The following is a 20,710-nucleotide window of genomic DNA, read 5'->3' as shown; positions in this document are numbered from 1 at the left end:
GTTATAAAATGCATATGGTTGGAAAGATGTTGTACAAGTAGAATACAATGATCTACACAATTTTGCCTCGAAAATCTGACTCCCATAAATGGCCGACCGTGTTGGTCGACGAGGTAAAAGGAAAACCACGCAATTTCGAGGCATATTTGTGTGGATCATTGTTTTCTACTTTTAAAACCTCTTTCTAACCATATGCATTTCATAACAAACGGTTACAAACGCTTTGTATAATAATAATAATAGACCAACTAGTCCGATCCAAGGCAACGTGTTCCTTTAAATGTAGGGTCATCGCTTGTTTTTTTTCACAACCTAATGCTGATATATGGGCCAAATTCTTAAGAAAGATGAAATTCATCTGTGAAAGTTTCAGTTGAATACAGTATCAACATTTTGAGAAAACAGCACAAAACTTACATGGTATTTTTACCAAGACCATCTAAACCATCCAGGTCAACCAATAGAACTTCGTTATCGTTCTCGTTATCGCTGCAGTGGGACCGGGCGTTTACATTTCTCCTAAAGGTAGAGAAAAAAAACTGGAGGATTGGAGAAAAGCCCTTGTGGCATAGGATGCTTAAAGACACTGGACATTATTGGTAATTGTCAAAGACAAGTCTTCTCACTTGGTGTATCTCAACACGTGCATAAAATAAACCTGTGAAAGTTTGAGCTCAATTGGTCATCAAAGCTGCAAGATAACTATGAAAGAGAAAAAACCTTGTCACACGAAGTTAGTGCGTGCTTTCAGATGCTTAACTTTGAGACCTCAAATATAATTCTGAAGTCTCAAAATCAAATTCGCGGAAAATTACTTTTTTTCTTGAAAACTATGTCACTTCAGAGGGAGCCGTTTCTCTAAATGTTTTATACTATCAACCTATCCCCAATACTCATTACCAAGTAAGGTTTTATACTAATAATTATTTTGAGTAATTACCAATAGTGTCCACTGCCTTTTATTCTACTCACATATCGGCCCATTTACATAAAAAAAAAATTAAAAATCTATCACTCCACAAATTTGTCTGCTAAGTAAAATAATTAATATAGAAGCAGTAAAAAACCCAATATGCGCTGCATAGTTTTGGGCTGGTAACCTATCTTGTGTAAGCACATTTGTGTACAGACATGAGATCTTCCCAAAACTTGGCCCTGATTTGCTTAGATATTTTCATATCTTTGTCACAATATTTTCATATCTTTGTCACAGTTTCAAAAACTGCTATTTGAAAATCAATAAGTAACTTAATTTATCAACTTGCAAACTACATTTTCCCATATTTTATTTCTTTTTCAAAACCATAAAGTAAGTAGCTCCATATTATTATGAATTACTTATAATACAAAAAATTAGCTTTTATTTTAATCAAGTAGAACACAGGAATAAAACAGTAAGATAAACAAAGGTTTTTAAGATTATGTTGTGGGATAGAGGTACATAAACAAAACATACAATTGACAAAAGTAAATAAACAAAGCAATAATCAAATTTTCCTTGAACCAATTTTTCCTCACAAACTTATTTTTTCAATACACTTTTGGTTAGCAGGAATTGGTGGTCTTTGCATATGGCGCCCTCTTGTGTTAAACACAACCCAAAAATTATAATTTGGCCATTCCAACAAATATGAATAAAAGTATGGAACCAGTAATATATGCAAAAACCTATAGTATATGAAACTCTATTTGAATTAAAGTGGAAACCTGCAAAAGTTAAGCCGGGCCCAATTTGTTATAAACATGTTAAAGCTTGTACTGTATTTAGAACAAAAAGAGCAGACTATGTTGCTGACGAAATTCCCAGCAGCTGTTCAACTGAGTCCATCAAAATGTGGCAAAACCGGGGATAGATTTTAGAGGTTTTTTTGGCCAAATAGATTCCGACATTGAGAGTGACAAAAGCAGAGAATTTCGTGGTGTTCTGCACCATGTAGGTAGTCTAGGACATACATGTACATATTTATAAAGAAAATTATATACACATTTGGACAGATATACTTCTCATTTTCCATTTTTTATGTTAACAAATGTTTTACAAAAAAATAAATATATAATGTGTTGTGTAACGCATGTAAAAGAACCCAATGCACAAAAGAGAAGGGGTTCGCCCGGGTGTTCCTGGCTGTGGCTGCTGTATGCGCCATAGCACCTTGTAAACCCTTATTACTGCCGACTAATTGGGTCTCAAAATTCATCACTGCAATAACCTATCTTTCTGAAAGTTTGTATATACTCAGCGCCTTGAGTACCTTGTTTGGTAGATACGTGTGCTATATAAGACTTCGATATTGTTATTATATTAATATATTTTATTAACTGTACTCCCTTTGATAGTAACCGAAAATATAAAATGTTAAGCGACCACGAAACGTGCTTTTAATCTGATTGTAATTTTATTTTTTTAAGAATTTCTTCCTTTAGACTAACTACGTTTTTAATAAATACACTTTTTTATACATACACAGATGAAGATAAGTTTTCTGATCAAATTATCTACTCTGAAAGGTATTAACTTTATCTAGGAATGAAATATACATCACATAAAAAAATCTGCCTGAAGTACAAGTTGAATTCAGAACATAAAACCGAAAAATCATACTGGAATAATTTACATATTATACACACAAGCCGCTTTAGTAATGTTAAAGCTCAACCACCTTTACTTTCTTTAAAAAGGAACATCCCTCTTCTTTTAATGGACTATGCCCTTCACATGTACCGAACATGAGGCAAGTCAATACATGGGCTTAAAACAGGGGGGATTTAAAATGGACGGAGAATCAATAGAATAGATGAATATATCTTGGCGTTACATTTTTTATGAACAAATATTTTGTATAGACGTCTACATGACAATGTTAGATGGAGGTAACCCTCGTTGGTATATCGGCCTAATAGACCCTTCCCATGAAATGTGCTAATTACATCCATGCATGCCTACACTAGACCCTATTGGTTGGCAAACGCCATAGAAAAGTACACTCGGCAGACGTACAATCGCGTTTGCGCCATGACGCATTTAAAACAGTGCAATGTTCCTTCATTTTGCCAACCAAAATGTTAGTCGAACGCGCTATGTGCAATTTACATATTTCATGGAACGGGTCTATTTCATAATCTACATCCCTATACCTCATACATATTCATGATTGACAGCTGAAGTCTCAAAAGTCGAATCAATATATCATTTCTGTTTACCAAGAGCATGCACCAATTTTCTTGCACAGGGTAAATACGCATGCATAGTAGAATATCACACGAGCAACAGCTGTGCATTTTTGAAGCAATCATGGGACTGTCGTACAGGTGTAGCATACATAAGTGCCGCAATCGCTAGCTACATACACATGAAAAGATGGTGGCACACTGAAATGTCAAACTGCGTTTTTCCGATGCAAAACTAGATAAGTAAAAGGTATAGTAAAACAAATATAACATGGTTTCAGGTGAGCAGTCAATATTGTACCCCTCGGAATAAACCCCATGCACAATGTGCAGCACAAATACATGTGCAGCTTCTGTCCGCCATTTTGTATGTCAAAACGTACATGTCAGAATTTAACCTCATGGAGACTTGTGAATTAGTATTTCCCTCCTCAGTAGCTGTGAGTTTAATATAAGTTTGCTGACCTCATGAATATTATATCAGCAGGCAGGGCCAGTAGTGTATTTGTTATATTTAAATGCTTTGCCTCATTTGGGAAAGTAATGGACTCCCCAAAAAGGCAGAATTTGAAGATGCGCATTGTTCGGAGGTGTGTAAAAATGTGTACCATCCTTTTGTGCACGTTTTGACACACAAATTGGGGGACAGGAGACGTGTGTTTGTGCACTGCCCGGTGTGCATAGGGTCTATTTGAAGTTGACAAACTAGGTGCCTCGGCGAATAATGCTTGATGAATGTTGAAGTCCTTTATTAGTTTCCTGTCACTGGCTTTCTACAATGAGTTGCCAGAAAGCTCTCAATGAACTGTTTGGGAAAACAAAACAGGAAAGGATAAAATGAATCAACTTTGCATTGTCAACATTTTGTGTTAGGTTTTGCATTGTAGTGAAGTATTATGTGGATGACATTAAGATGTTTGTAAAGTTTGATTATAAAATGAGCTGGTGTTAAACTTCACTTACTGGTTAAAGGAACACGTTGCCTTGGATCGGACGAGTTGGTCAAAACAAAAGCGTTTGTAACCGTTTTTTATAAAATGCATATGGGTAGAAAGATGTTGTAAAAGTAGAATACAATGATCCACACAGACATGCCTCGAAATTGCGTGGTTTTCCTTTTACCTCGTCGACTAACACGTCGGCCATTTATGGAGGTCAAAATTTTGACTCCCATAAATGGCCGACCATGTTAGTTCGCACAGTAGAAGGAAAACCACGCAATTTTGAGGCAAACTTGTGTGGATCATTGTATTCTACTTTTAATACATCTTTCCAACCATATGCATTTTATAAAAAACGGTTACAAACGCTTTTGTTTTGACCAACTCGTCCGATCCAAGGCAACGTGTTCCTTTAATGGTTTAAATGTTCACTGCTAGTATCATGATACACAAATTAATGAGATTCCACAACCTTGAACCCAGGGGGATAGTGAATATTGCAACGAACCACTAGGCTAGGTACTAAGGCTTAAAAATCCATGAATACGCAATGCGCATAGTGTACAATCCTGTTAATTTGAAATACAATGTACACACTAAGCAATAGACTTAGTTTTTACTGATAACATAGGCCCTTTTCGAAACCACGGGGTTCGGCTTTGGATTCGGCTCAGGCTAGCTTGGCCCCGCGGTTGTTTTAATAAATTGACGAAAGAACGAAGCCTGAAGCTGAATCCAAAGCCAAAACCTTGGATCGAAAAGGGCCACAGTATGCAATACTAATACATGTGGGTAGCTTGGCATGTACTTTAATTCTCCTTTGCGCTCTGTCCTTTGCGTTTTGCAGTACGCACAATGCATGATGGACGCATGGATTTCCAACCTTAACCACTGTTAACCAGCAATGTTAACAGTACACGCATTGGTCTTTTACAGCCATTAACGCAAGCCAAGTTGTTTGTTTTTAAACATGGCCTAACACTGCAACAGCCATCACCAATAACTTAGTTTGGTTCGTACACATGTGTTAAGTTTTGCCCAGTGTTGTAAGTTACACCAAAAGTTTTTTTAATTTTAATCAAGTGTTTACTGGTTAATGGTTTTAATGGTGGTGATATTTCAATAGTTTATGCTAGTACCATGAAACACAAAGTAAACACTCAAGGAGGGGGGGGGGAGACATGTCAATTGAACTTCATCCACTTGGAAACATTTCTGAAACCTTGGAGAGGGGTAAGGTACCACTTTCTAAAAAGAAAAAACCTGTATTGCCATTACTAGAACAAAGAAAGCAGGCCTGCAATGCCTAGTCAAACATTAATAGACCCCTGTTCACACTGCGACTCTCATACTCGTAGAATATAATAACAATTTGGGGGCTAATCGTCCTTACTCGCAGCTAGAGCTGAATTGCGAAGGACGCGGCTACACCGTGTTCGAGAAGCAGGCATGCAAGGGCGCATTCAGCTGCCAGCCACATCAACCCATTATGACCACTGAGCACAGCCAAGATCGAAAGTGTTTGACTTTTTCCTGAGGGAGGAAAACGGGATAGTCTGGAAAACCCTCGTGGCACAGCAGAGAACCAACGCACATCTCAACTCACATATGGCCCCGACTGGGAATCGAACCGGGGTCACCTTGGTGAGAGGCGAGCGCGTTACGCACAAGCCAACCGTGCCACCCTTGGGAAAACCCCGGCCCTGGAAACCCCAGGAGTTTTTGTACCACAAGGTTTTCCCGGCGCACTTTCACACTGACCCCCACCTAAGTCCCTTTTCAACTTGGTTCAGGCTGCATGTTTACCGCTTACCCCTACTTCAGAACAAGGGTGGCTATTCACCAGGGTAATGCGATCCAAGTGTGAAAGGGTCGGTCGTTATTTCCTTGAGTTCCCCCCCGGAAATACAGTAGTGTGAAAATGGCTCACATGGATGTTGGAAACACTATATTTTGCTTGAATAATGGGTGCGCTCGTTTAGCTTCCCTGGGTCGACCCCGGTCTGCCCCCGGTGCGTTCAAATAGCTTTGATGTCATTCCAGGGGCTCACCCGGGTCAGCCCCCAGTGCCCTGCTTGTGGAGTGGGTCACTTGGGGGCTGGCCCCAGGTGCATGACGTAACTACGAGAGCGGTGAGTGATCGTTTGTTTAGCTCTTGTCAGGGGCTCACCCGAGTGAGCACCGCGGGGTAGCTTATCGAATGCACCCATACTAGCGCAGTCCATGCCTGATAGTTGCCCTCACGCCCCCGGTCACTGCCTTCATGCCCGTCGTCTTGGTGCCGCCTTGAAAATATTTCTTTAGATTAGCCCTGATAAAGGTGCTCTTTGACTGAGGGGGAAAAAACTACCCTGTTGTTTGTGAAATGATAAAGTACTAAATGTGTACTACATTGAACTGTATTATGTTGAATGATGATACTTTTCTCATTGACGGTCAGTGCTGCTTCAACTTGAACATCAAAAATAATTAGCAAATTGTGTGTTATACCACAGTAATAGATTGTGAATATTATTGGTGGAGAACCATTCAGGGGAACATGAGTGATGTACCCACAAGGGGCACATTACCTTGATCGTGCCCACCTTTTGTTATTTCCGCCGCCAAATGCAATATATGAAGAAGCCCCGGGTATGTGGTTGTAATTACACTGGTAGAAGATAAATTGCTTTACAATCTTCGCCAATGTGTTTGAATTAGTTTAACCAAACAACAAAATTGTTTTCCCTTCCTGCAATCTATTACCATGATGTAACACAACAATTAATGCACGCTGTGTGATAGGGTCCATGGGTTTTGTACACCCTCGAGGGCAACGCCGAGGGTGCTATTTGGCCACTCGGGTGTACAAAACACAATGGACCCCCCCCCCCCCCCCATTGAACATGGGGAGAGGTTGATAGTATAAAATATTGTGAGAGACAGCTCCTTCTGATGTGACGTAGTTTTCGAGAAAGAAGTATATTTCAACGAATTTGATTTTGAGACCTCAGATTTAGAATTTGAGGTCTCGAAATCAAGCATCTGAAAGCGCAAATGATTCATGTTCTAAACAGAGATTCCTGGCAAACTATTCACAAGGGTTGATGGATTTATTCATCAGGAATAATTTATATCTTGTTTACAAATCGACTTCCATCGTTTAGTTGTACCAGCCTATGTAGTTACGATGTTACTTCAAGTTTAAAATGGATTTCATCAGCTAGTATGATATGAGCACTACATAGCCCAATTTCATGTCTCTGCTAAGGGCAGAAGTCTGCGCTTACAGCCCATAGTGTTACTTGCTTTACAGGGTCTCCGTAAGCGCAGAATTCCGCTGTACGAAGAGCTATGAAATTGGACCCAGTTTGACATGTGAGTGGCTATCAGGTCCACTTTTTGAGTTAAATTTCCAGTGACGTTGAGTTTGTAAGAGGAATAGACCGATCCAGTAGGCTCCGCCCACGACGCACGTGTGAGCAAGAACATGTGGGTCTCTCCAATGCCTTTCTGCCATATAGCTCTATGCTTTCTGCACAACTCTGCCGCGCGCGCCAAGCATACGTGCACGCATGTCGGACCTTAGTGTCGGACCTTCGTTGCGTTTTGATTGGTCAATACGCAATGGGGCGGAGCTTAATGGATCGGTCTATTAAGCCCAGTACTTACTTCCTGCGAATGCGAAGAGAATGTTGACATCCAAATTTGCGATGAACAATTCGCCAAAGTTGAGCTGTGCTCAACTCTTGCGAATTATTTGTAGTGAAAACAGGGTTGTGGCGTAAAAATTCACTTCGCATTCGCAGAAATTATGAACTGGGCTTCAGGGTGAATTATTAAGGTTTGACTTGAGACATTAACAACAAACCCACATCCATGAGTATGACTCTGTGATTTGATCAATGAGGCTAATAATCTTCACTTCCCTCTCCCTCCTTTTAACTCGCTATTGACGGCATTCAAAACAAGTTGGTGTTTTTCTTTACATATTCTTCGTTTTACACAAACTGAGAAGCGCTTTTGCTGCAGCACTTTTATTGTTGGGAATCTAGTCAGTCCGACAGACTTTTGAGTTCGACGCTAGGATTTAAACTTGACCTTCTTGAGTCAAGACTACAACTCTACTTAAAGGCAGTGGACACTATTGGTAATTACTCAAAATAATTATCAGCATAAAACCTCACTTGGCAACGAGTAATGGGGAGAGGTTGATAGTATACAAATATTGACTGCTTCGAGTGCTATGGTTAAACCTATGACTCCCGAGGTGATCCCCGGAGCGTTCTATTTTCCCGAGGCGAAGCCGAGGGAAAATAGAATGCTACGGGGATCACCAAGGGAGTCATAGTTTTTAACCATTGCACGAGTCAAAGCAGTCAATATTTGTTTTATAACACCCCAAACATTTATAAATACTATACTATTATTATTAAGTTACAGACCTGAATGCTACAATCCACGGACGACGCGAATACAGATTGCAAACACTTTTACTGTGCTGCATGTAGTGTCGTGCAATCCGAAATGGTTATAGACTATTAATTTATCATCCTCGTACACGCAACGGACGTCTGGGTACTGCACGCCGTGTGCTAGTCTTCAGACTAGCGCATGGCAAACCGACGCACTATCACACGGCCGTCGTCTAGCAAAACTAAGACATGTCATGTGACGCGCTCTTAACCAATGAGCAGGCAGAATACTTGCAAGGGGTGTTATAATATAAAACATTGTGAGAGACAGCTCCTTCTGAAGTGACGTAGTTTTCGAGAAAGAAGTAATTTTCCACGAATTTGATTTTGAGACCTCAGATTTAGAATTTGAGGTCTCGAAATCAAGCATCTGAAAGCACACAACTTCGTGTGACAAGGGTGTTTTTTTCTTGCATTATTATCTCGCAACTTCGACAACCAATTTAGCTCAAATTTTCACAGGTTTGTTATTTTATGCTTTATGTTGAGATACACCAAGTGAGAAGATTGGTCTGTGACAATTACCAATAGTGTCCAGTGTCTTTAACCATTATGCTTCAGGATTAAAACTCCCTTTCCTGTCACCCTTGCAGGATTATTTTCAGTCAAAAAGCTGGAACCTCAGAGAGAGATAACATGCTTCATGACAATGCAGCAAAATCTTAGCTGGTATGTCAAAGGAGCAAGTCTTTGACAAGGCATTGGACACAAATCCATCCAAAGAGTTTATCTGTTCATTGTTTGCAGTGCCTTTTGACCGGGCCACCGAATCATGGCCACAGGACTGGACCCTTCCCGTGAAATATGCTAATCACATTCACGCATGCGTACAGACCCTGTTGGTTGGCAAACGCCATAGAGTTGTGCACTAAGCAGACGCGCAATCGTGCCTGCGTCAGGCACCCATTAGCCATGTAAACCAGCGCGATGTTCCCTCATTTTGCCAACCAAAATGTTAGTGCGCAGGCGCTATGTGCAATTTACATATTTCATGCCTACATGCTGACATGTATGTATGCACAACCTGCAACTGTGCCTCACCACGAGAGGGCATCATGTGGGGGTGTTTGAACGGATGATATAACACCAGTAAAAAGTGTTGAAACATGGGCGAGACACGCGAGCTTGCACCTGTGCTTATAAGACGGTTTCTTCATTCCTATTGGTCGAGAGCAACTTTATAAAACAGTCACTGTGTGTTGCAAGAGACTTTCGCTCGTTAATGCTCATTATTGTGTCGTTCAAAGCAAAATGGTTTATGAATATCGACTTGGCCTTAGACTTGGATACAAATCTGGAATGGATGCAGATTTGCTCCCAAGCTGATGTTGTGGATTTTCTAGTACCATGTATGGATAGAGTGCTGTATGGTTAGTCCGTTAGACACATGGCATACACAACAACCATGCATAGGTTTACTGTTTTTTATCTGACAAGCTCTCTCACCATTGAGTTTTCAGACATCAATGTTAGACAGAGATGATAGTCCACGTAGTTGACATCTGAAAACTCACAGAAACTACTTAAATTTGTCGGGAACATTTATCTTTAAACAAAATTAACCAAGGTTGAAGCATGGAGGATGTGAGTATGGATAACTAAATGAGTATTTAACTTAAAGGATTTGGGTACTTTTTCAAAATGTCCATAGATTTACATTAAACTTACAGGGTTTGAAGATAATGATAGTGGAAAGCTTCCCTTCAAATATTACTTACTGAGGTGCTGTAGTTTTTGAGAAATGAGTAACTGAATGTCATGAAAATACATTTGTAAATGATTAAAATAATTTTGGTTTCACGAGACGAAAATTATTTTCATGACATTGATTTACTCATTTCCCAAAAACTACAGCACCTCAGCACGTAATATTTTTAGGGAAGCTTTCTACTATCATTATCTTCAAACTGTGTAAGTTTAGTGTAAATCTGTGGACATTGTATTTTTTGTCCTACAAAGTTACATAGACCCTTTAATCCTGAGAACAGAATTCCTTGGTTTTGTGTTCCTTGTTTTAACTTCAACCCATGTGTAATCATATTGTGTATGCCCGTTTTTATTATGCAGTGGTAGGTGCAGTGGACTTGCCAATTAATTTTGTGACCTGTACCCACAAAAATAGGAGGTAGATTTCCAAACATTATCCGTAAGCTTACCGTAAGCAAAGAATCTGCACTTACGGAAGCAAGGAATTCCAGGCTTACTTCACAAGTTAGCAGGGAATGTTTGCATGTGTGCGTGCGTTCCCCCACCTTATTAGGCATTCTTTGCTTACACAGATAGTGAAGAAATTCAGTGCTTGCATGGTTAGCGGAGAATGGCGATTGTAAGCCCCGTAATCTGGCAGTAAGCAGTCCCATGAAATTGGGCCATAGGGCAATTCCACGGTAACGGAAGGACGTTTTGACTCATTAAAGGAACACGTTGCCTTGGATCGGTCAAGTTGGTCTTTGAAAAGCGTTTGTAACCGTTTGTTATAAAATTGATATGGTTAGAAAACTGTTGTAAAAGTAGAATACAATGATCTACACAAATATGCCTCGAAATTGCGTGGTTTACGTTTAACCTCGTCGACTAACACGGTCGGCCATTTATGGGAGTCAAAACCATAAATGGCCGACCGTGTTGATTCGCGACGTAAAATGAAAATCGTGCAATTTTGAGTGATACTTGTGTGGATCATTATATTCTACTTTTAAAACATCTTTCCAACCACATACATTTCATAACAAACGGTTTCAAACGCTTTTTTATAGACCAACTCGTCCGATCCAAGGCAACGTGTCCCTTTAAACAACAATAAAATCATGGATATCATTAACAGTTTAATTAGTTTCATCAAGCACATGTCACAGTTTCTTTAATAATGACTGCCTTCAAAATGGCCTCGTCTTTTTAAGCTGAAAAACTTTTAGTTTACAAAATATGAATATTAATAAGGTCGGTAACGGAAGGACACCATTGGCGACCTTCCATTACCGACCTTATTAATATTCATATTTTATAAACTAAAAGTTTTTCAGCCAAAAAGGGAGGCCATTTTGAAGGCAGTCATTAATAAAAGAAAGATGAAACTAATTAAACTGTTAAAGATATCCACGATTTACATGTTGGTTAATGAGTCAAAACGTCCTTCCGTTACCGTGGAATTGCCCCATAGTGTCATAAATTTGCATACGTTTTGCATCACTTTTGTTCAGAATTCAGTTTGGGAAAAAACAGGTTTTTTTTATGGAGGCAGGTCACGTTTCTATATTGAATTGGTAACCATTGGCACACTGACTGTAGAGAGAGAATGCATACTGCAGACCGCTAGTAATATCTGTCTCTGTGGGGTGGATACTCAGCAGACAACCTCAGGAACTCATTTACATTCTGTGGAAAGAAGCTTCTTATTAAACAAAACCCAAACTCTCTACACTTGTTATACACTACTCCCAATCGTTTCACTTCAGATGCGTTATCTTGGAGTTTTACATACAGACCTTGAATTAACCTACGAAACCCACAGTAATGGGAGACTCTAGGTGGCAGCAGACTTACCAGGTAAATCTATTGTTCTTGGTAATGTGCGCATGCTCAGAATGATGTAAACAATGGAAACTTACCTGGTAAGTCTGCTGCTACCTAGCGTTCAAAATGCTGCAATTGCCAGGGGCTCTGTGCTTTTGCTGTGGTGCCCTTTGCAAAGCTCCCATACAAATTGACATTTTCCTCATTGAGGTGCCCCTTACCAGAGCAAAATAGCTGTGCCTCTTCAAGAGCAAAGTTCAAGGCCTGCATATGCTTCACACACAGATACTTGTCATTTGATTGGTGGAACACACGTCATGTGTCACCCATTATTTTGCAATGTATACTGCTGCATTGCTTCAAATTAAATATAGGAGTCCTACATGGATGCTATAGGACGCTCCCAAGAAAAAAATCAGTCCCCACTGGTTTGTCCAAATGAGGCAAGGTCGTGTTATGGCCAACAAGATTGACACCTACATGGAGTGTTCCACATTATTTAGAAATGGGTTTTTATTATTTTTTTAGAATGTGGGGTCTAGACAAGTTTTTGTCTATTTTGTGTCTAGTGTGAAAATGTTTCAAATGACAAGGATCTATGTGTGATTTAGGCCTATATGAAATGATTATTTAAAGCATTTTGTTCATGCTTTGGATATATAGTCACTGGGTGAAATCTGGCTTTTCAAATTCACTTCGCTTCGTGAAATAGAATAGTCTCTATTTCAACTCATGATTATGTTCTACAGCAATACACTCAAACGCATCCATAGTAGTCTGATGCTTTTAGAGTCCCATAGAAAAAAAGAAAAAACAACAACAACAACAACAAACGAACGCAGTCATTTCTAGTGAGATTCAAACCCACAGAAATATATGTATTGCCACTAAAATCAAAAGCCATACATAGTTTGGAGTATGACTCGACCACGATGCGCCATGCAATCACCATGGTACATGTGATATGGTATTTTTGGCTGGTAGCCCTTTTTTGTTTGTTCAGTGTAGACATTGCTATCAGGGCCCATTTTCATAGAGTTGCTGAAGCATAAAGAGTTGCTTAAGCATGACAAGTAGCTGAGCACAAACAAACACTTACCAGAATAACGTTATCAGCTAAAATACCATGCCCAATGTAAAATTTTAAGCATTATAAAATTTGACACATGGCCCAATATTTCATAGAGCTTTAGCACAAAAATTAGCTAAGCAAAACAAAATTATGCTCACCCAAAAAATGGTTACCAGGCAAAATAATATTCAACATGTACAATCTGTGACTGGTATCCAGCAATTTTTTGCTTAGCAGGAAAATGTGAGCGTTGTTTTCATCTTACACAGCTGTATGAAATTGGAGCCGGATGGGAAAAGGGTTTTACCTCTTGTTCTGGTAGGCAGGCACCAAAATGCTCCAAGTACAACGGATCCACGGAGACAATCGAAGAAAAATCATCAGGGCCGATCTTGTTGTCTTTGTCCAAATCCTGGTGTAAATTCAAAAGAAATATCAAGAGTTTTAAAGCCATTGGACCCTTCGGTAAACAGTATTGTCCAAGGCCCACACTTCGTGTATCACAACTTCTATATCAAATAACAAACCTGTGAAAATTTAGGCACAATCGGTCATCGGAGTCGGGAGAAAATAACGGGAAAACCCACCCTTGTATCCGCACGTTTCGCTGTGTCATGACATGTGTGTAAACTAAATCCGTAATTCTTGATATCGAGAATTGATATTGTTTTACTGTTTACTCAAAAAGTAAAGCATTTCATGGAATAATATTTCAAGAGAAGTCTTTCACCACTACCTTCTGTAAACCCTGTAAGTTATTTCTGTACCAAAAGGGTCCAATGGCTTTAATAGAGAGTGTAAACCAAACTTGCACAACATATTTTGCACAATTGCAATGACCAGCAGTCGATTTCACAAAATGATAGGATAAATCCTATCTCGAGTTATCATAGGATGGGTTCAATACGTCCTAAGGTCTATGGTTGCAGAACTGAACACTTCCTAAGTCCCAAGATTAATCCTAAATTAGGAAGAGTTTGGTGAAATCAATGGCTGGACTTGAACCAACACTTATACAACACTAGAACTTGAATCTTGGGCACCAGACTACTCGGCATCGATAAGGTCTTTTTGCAACTTCGCTACCGTAAGCAGCGCGCCGTATCACGCTAGCTCTGTGTACGTCTCTAACCCCTAGGAGGGAAACTCTGATCTGTGTCCTTGATTGGCTATCATATACGCGCAAAATATGAAACGCTGTGCGTCTTCAAAAAGCTCTATACGCCAAAACGCATGCGTATAAAGATGTTTAAAATTATTCATCACGCAACACTGAACGCCAGGCAAGTTTATGACTTTTATTACACACAGCGCATCCAGCGTTTGCACGACTAACGCCCAACACAGAACGGATCAACCACAGGACTAATTGTAATATCCCTTATATTTGGATATTTTTAAGTCACAATTCCAGGGGTTATGATCAAGCAAGGCATGCTGGAAAAAAATGGCGCGGCGAGATCGATCACCCCTAGGAACGAAGTTGGTCTTTTTGTTATTGGTAGGACTAGAATTATCCACCTCGTACATTACACAACACAAGGGACCCACAGCTAAACGTCCCATTCGAAGGATGCAGCAATAATGGTTTAAGTGTCTTGGTAAAGGACACAAGTGTCACTGGGACTCAAACTCACACTCTGCTGATCAAAAACACCAGGGGTGGATTTCACCAAGAGTAAAGACTTATCTTGAGTTAGGACAAGTTACTCGTCCTTACTTAGGACTACCCTTATGTTTTTAACATCTCCTAGGACTAGTCCTTAGTTAGTCTAGTTGGTAAGACACTGCTCTAGAATTGCAAGGGTTGTGGCTTCGAATCTCACCCGAGTAATATGCCTGTGATATTTTTTCACAGGACTCGGGAAAGTACTGAGGATACAGTGCTAACATACATCGGTGTATGGGTAAAAACCAAAAATTAATATTTTTTATCCCCGATGCAAATTTAACATCTCTTATCGTTAGGACTAGTCGTAACTCTTTGTGAAATCGACTGCTGGGCTTGAGTCCGGCACCCTTATTCGCTCAACTCCTTGTCTTACCATTTTCTTGATGGTTATATCAACCAGGTCCTTGATGCCTTCATCAGGATCTTCCTCTGTCTGCAGCTTAGCCATGCTGTTCTTCAGCAAGTTAAACACTTCTTCTTTTGTGATAAAGCCGTCATCGTTTAAATCGTAAACCTTGAAGCAGACTGTGGAGAGCAAAACATGGTTTAATTAGCATTCATAAATACCTCAGACAGTTTCGCTATTCCTATTGGTGGAGAGTGGTCACGTGGGGGTGTTTAAACGGTTGATAATGACCAGCTGGAGCTGTTTATAACCGGCTGGCTTCCGGGTGTCGGGTGTGCGCCTACGGCAATATTATCATGCGGAACGCGCAATTCATAGCTATTAGTAACAGCGCATAATCTATTTCTAAGCGCGTGCGCGTACACACAACCCACGCGCATCAAACAGATTCTTCACAAAGTTTTTGAAAAAAAATACTTCAAACTTTAAACTTTCATTTATGAATGGAAATAAAAGAGTAGTGACTCGTTATTAAACGTCCGTTTAAAACCTTGCAGGATCGTTGCCTTGCGATAAAGGCCCTCGCCTTTGGCTCGGGCCTTTATCACGCGACAACAACCCTGCCGGTTTTAAACGGCCGTTAAAGAACTCGTCGCTACCCTTTAATTCCCTTATAATTAGGATTTGAAACTTTACATGGTGGGAGTATAATTAGGTGAGGTTTGCAGTTGCACTATTTCTAAATCTATTTTGAGTAGTCTTGGTTCTGAAACTGGTTCTTGGTTCTTGGTTCTACTCAAAACGTATTTAACAATTTTGTGGCTTCTTCTTATTTAGCGCGCATATTGCTCAAGGCGCTTTAACATACAGTTTGAATTATAAGACCTACTCTTTTTTTTATAGCACCAGGTAACGGTTTACAAGGTGCTGTGGTGCAATATGCTGCCAAATAAGCCATTTGCGTGTTAGATTTGAATATTGTCTGGTACAATGACGTGCTTGATCACAAGTTACCACTTAAAGGATTCGGGTACTTTTTCAAAATGTCCACAGATTTACATTAAACTTACAGGATTTGAAGATGATAGTGGAAAGCTTCCCTTCAAATATTACTAACTAAGTTTGTGTAGTTTTTGAGAAATGAGTAAAACAAGTCACAAAATAATTTTGGTCTCATGAGACCAAAATTATTTTAGCATGTAAAATCCCCTTATCAGTTGTGATACTATACCAAAACCATAGCATAACTGGTTAATACGTTTTTACATGCTAAAACTGAGACGAAAATTATTACTTTTACTCATATCTCAAAAACTACAGCACCTCAGTTAGTAAAATTTCAAGGATAGCTTTCTATAGTACATATACCCTTTAAATTTGAATTCCTTAGACTATAGAGACAGATGCTATGTCACATAGCAACCTCCAGATGAGCAGACCCAGGTACCATTGTGCCACACACCTCCCTTCAAAATATTGTATGGGTGTTCACCGTCTCTTACGTAACTAGGCAAAATTGCCCCGAATCATGTGACATACCAACTGTCTCTATAGTCTGGTGAATTCAAATTTAAGCAGTAACTTGTGATCAAGCACGTCATTGTACCAGATAATATTCAAATCTAACACGCAAATGGCTTATTGGCAGCATATTGCACCACAGCACCTTGTAAACTGTTACCTGGTGCTATAAAAAAAGAGTAGGTCTCATAATTCAAACACAGTCCGACATACCTTGCAGGAAATACTGTATGTTAAAGCGCCTTGAGCAATATGTGCGCTAAATAAGAAGCCACAATTGTTAAATACGTTTTGAGTATATTCAAATGTTACACGCAAATGGCTTATCCAGCAACCGCAAACCTTACCTTAATATATATTCTGCATGTTGAGAGGGAACGAAGAAACAAACTTGCTTGGTGTATTTCACCAAGGACAAGTACGGGTCGCCTTTAAATCGGGCCGGATTTTCAGAATGTGACCCAAATCTCCCTTTCTCGGTTTGTATAGTCCTGAGTCTGTCGATGCTTAGTCTTTTGTCAAGGCCTTCATAGACAGCTTCATAGAGCCGCTATCTATAGTGACTGGAAGGGGGGACCACCAGCAAGAGTTGAGCCTTCTACAACCCAAGCCTTCTACAACCCATTTTTTTATATTAATTACTCATAGAGTATGAAATGTGCATTATTTATAACCTTTAACCGCATGATACTTAACCGGATACGGCCAGTGCTAGACCCACTCTTAAGCCGGCCTCAGGTGGACCTACGATTTTCTTGCGCCCACAACAAACCGTCGGCAAGGCGCAGACAAAATATGCTCAGGTCTCAACAACTGAGAAATCGTGCGCCTACAATTGGTTCCCGACCGTCGGGATCACGTCGTAGAAGTTGAAATCGTTCTACTCGTGTGACTTAATTTTTTCACGCGGCGACTGTTTCAGATTGTCTTAAAATCATCGCAGTTACGCTCAGGTCGAAAATAATCACCGAAGTTCCCGATGGTCTTAGCTCAGGCGCAGTGTGATCCTGAAAAGTCAGTCGCCAACTGTTTTTTGTTGACACAAGGTTTACCTGAGGTCGGCTTAAAGGGCAGAGCAGAATGGGTTCAGGCAAGAGAGGTCAACAGTGGGGCACATCATTGCGCTGAGGAGAATCGTTGGAGGAGTCAGGCACAAACAACTTCCTGCAGTCATCACCTTTATTGACTTCCGTAAGGCATTTGACACGATCCACCAGGACAAGATGATGAACATCCTCACTGCCTACTGGATCCCGAACAGGCTAGTTGAGGTGATCGGGTCAACATATGCAAACACCAGGGCAAAGGTCACTTCACCAGATGGTGTCACTGATTTCTTTCACATCCGAGTTGGAGTACTTCAGGATGATACCTCCTTCCTCTTCATCATTGTCCTTGACCATGCCCTGAGAAAGGCAATTGTGAAAAAGACCTGAAGATTCGAAAAGTACAGGCGTAGTCCGTGCTCCACAGCATGAAAAAGGTGTGGTCGTCAACGCTGAGTGCCCGGCTGAAAAGATCACTATTTGTTGCAACAGTGGAGTCAGTGCTACTATACGGAGCTGAGACCTGGACCCTCACCACCAGTATGGAGAAGTCTCTGGATGGTTGCTACACCAGGATGCTGCATATGGCCCTAAACATCCCCTGGCAAGACCACATGAGAAACTCCAACCTGTATGCTGGCTGGCCAAAGGCCACAGAGAAGATCCGTGAACGCCGCCTCAAGCTCGCTGGGCACTGTGTCTGCCACTCGGAGCTTACCCCTTGCCCAACCATCATCTTGGAGCCCAAACAAGGCAAGGCTTCTCATGGGAGAAAATATCTCTCCTTCGTAGACACACTGAAACGAGACACCGGCTTTGCTAGTGCTGAGGAACTACGCTCCTGCATGCTGGATCGGAACATCTGGAAAACAAATCACTGGGCAGGCTCGAGCTTCTAAATGGCGCTTCACTTGATGATGCAAAGTACTGAACATTTAACCAATCAAAAATCTCTACCAATCTTACTTACATTGCTTCTTTTCTTCTATAGTTCCTCGTAGAAATATCGAGAGACCATGAAGCCATTCTGACTGACTCACATAGTTGTCACTGTCTGTGTCAAAAACTCTCACAACTGGAAGGAGAAAAACAAAAAGAGTTAAATAATAATAGGGCCTTGTCAAACACAGTTGCTCTTTAGGCCAACTTATCCTTAGTGAGTTACACTGTCAGAATAGCAACTCTACTAAAGAATTCCAAAGGTCATGGGTTCCAATCCCACTCGAGTAACGTGCCTGTGATTTTTTTTCACAGAGCTCAGGAAAGTACAAAGTGCTAATACAACACATTGGTGTACGGGTAAAACCAATATTAAGATTCTTTATTCCTGATGCAAATATAACATCTAATAAAAATACGGACACCAATATCAAATACAGTAAACTTTTTTTATTTAAAGGGTCTATGTACTTTTTCCAAACACAAAACACAATGTCAACAGATTTACACTAAACTAACACAGTTTGAAGATTATGATAGTAGAAAGCTTTCCTTGAAATTTTACTTACTGAGGTGCTGTAGTTTATGAGAAATGAGTCAAACAATTAATTGTTGTCTCAGTTTCAGCATGTAAAAACGTATTAACCAGTTATGCTATGGTTTTGGGATAATATCATAACTGGTTAATGGGATTATACATGCTGAAATAATTTTCGTCTACAAAAACTACACGACCCCAGTTAGTAATATTTGAAGGGAAGCTTTCCACTATCATTATCTTGAAACCCTGAAGTTTAATGTAACTCTGTGGACAATTTCAAAAAGTACCCGAATCCTTTAGTTTAAAAATAAAAATGTAACAAATCCACGTTGATTTACTTCTATCCAGAATGAGGTCGTCTGTCACTCCAAACTTAACATGAAGTTGCTCTCGAACCTGGGTTCGTTCTAATTTGTCTGGTCTTGCTGGATTGACTTTTCCAAGGCTCCTGAACATGTTAATAAGGGACTCCGTTTCCTCTTTGGTAACTGTAAACAAATTGACAGAAAATCAGGAAATTAAATCATTTGGTTGGATTGGTAAAACATAACAAAGGATATAAAAAAGTTGTCCAAAGAAAACATGATTAAGTACAGATTTTGCTTTATGATAGTTCTGGTTATACAATTTATTTAAAATGTTTGACCCGTTGACAATCAATGACATTTCTTTGAATTGATTGACTGACAGGACATGCATTCAATGGTTTATTTATGTTCAATTCAAATGTTGTTTTAAAACTTAAAGTAATTTAACATTTGTTGACAGCAGTTGGACGGAGTGACACCAACAAACGACAAGCAAGTTGCAACATCAACAAAGACCCTCGATTGACAGTTCAGTGAAATCTATGTAGTTTTGAAAATTGAAGAATGACATTTTCTGTCAAGGATACTTTAATTTTAAACCTAGATATAATCTAGGGCTTTATGCCTCTTGAGGAATGTGATTGTGTTTTATATAAAAAAAATATTTATACAAAACAGCAAATTATTGTGATTTATATCTCATCCATATCACAACTGGGTAAGGTAAAAACTACACGGCCACTTCATCACAGCAACGCCGCTGCCAAGTAAATATTCATGTTTTTCAGTACTTCACGAGTACCAATTATTATACACAACATTCATTTACTTCCACAAAGACTATGTACTTACAGTGCAGCCCAGGCGCCATTTTTTACAATTTCGGGTAGTAAACAGTGTGCAAAATCTAAAAAAGTTACTTGCACTCTCGCAGAGTTGTCCTAACTTTTTGCGTCGTCCGTCGCTACGTAAAAATCCGCTGCATGTAAATTTGGCTGGCTCCCACACATTTCTCTGGTTTACCGAGAAGAGGGTAAACTGAGCCAGTGGGTACCAGTGAATACCAAGTGAGTCTGATTTCCGCCTCGTAAGTGTGCCATGTGGCACATCAGCACGGATTCACCTATAGTCTGCGTGTTGGTACATTCACCCCGCTCAATGCGGTATTTATGGTCACGTCTGAAGAATC

At 39.9% G+C, this 20,710-nt stretch overlaps 1 protein-coding gene across 2 annotated transcripts; it reads right to left on the bottom strand.

Annotated features, from left to right (window-relative positions):
• Positions 1–202: 202 nt before the first annotated feature.
• On the bottom strand, positions 203–20,510 carry LOC139948694 (calaxin-like). 2 transcript variants are annotated; one of them, XM_071946940.1, is made up of 7 exons: positions 20,374–20,510; positions 19,552–19,701; positions 18,704–18,808; positions 15,194–15,345; positions 13,456–13,560; positions 11,847–11,938; positions 203–3,973 (listed from the first exon to the last, which is right to left on the bottom strand). In XM_071946940.1, exons 1-6 carry the CDS (start codon positions 20,390–20,392, stop codon positions 11,876–11,878), a joined length of 594 nt encoding a protein of 197 aa, XP_071803041.1. In that variant the 5' UTR covers positions 20,393–20,510; the 3' UTR covers positions 203–3,973; positions 11,847–11,875. The 2 variants fall into 2 exon arrangements, with proteins under 2 accessions (XP_071803041.1, XP_071803042.1); XM_071946941.1 differs by lacking the exon at positions 11,847–11,938 and having other exon boundaries at positions 206–3,973.
• Between the last annotated feature and the right edge of the window lie 200 nt (positions 20,511–20,710).

The sequence above is a fragment of the Asterias amurensis genome, chromosome 16 (genome assembly GCF_032118995.1).
Source record: "Asterias amurensis chromosome 16, ASM3211899v1".
NCBI classification, from domain to species: Eukaryota; Metazoa; Echinodermata; class Asteroidea; order Forcipulatida; family Asteriidae; genus Asterias; species Asterias amurensis.
The sequence above is the reverse complement of the archived record's forward strand: the minus strand, read 5'-3'. Positions and strand labels throughout refer to the sequence as shown.

Coding starts and splice junctions, on each gene's coding strand:
- LOC139948694 (XM_071946940.1), bottom strand. Junction 18,809..19,551: donor CGACCTCATTCTGGATAGAA/GTAAATCAACGT, acceptor TTCTCCTTCCAG/TTGTGAGAGTTTTTGACACA. Junction 15,346..18,703: donor TATAGAAGAAAAGAAGCAAT/GTAAGTAAGATT, acceptor TGCTCTCCACAG/TCTGCTTCAAGGTTTACGAT.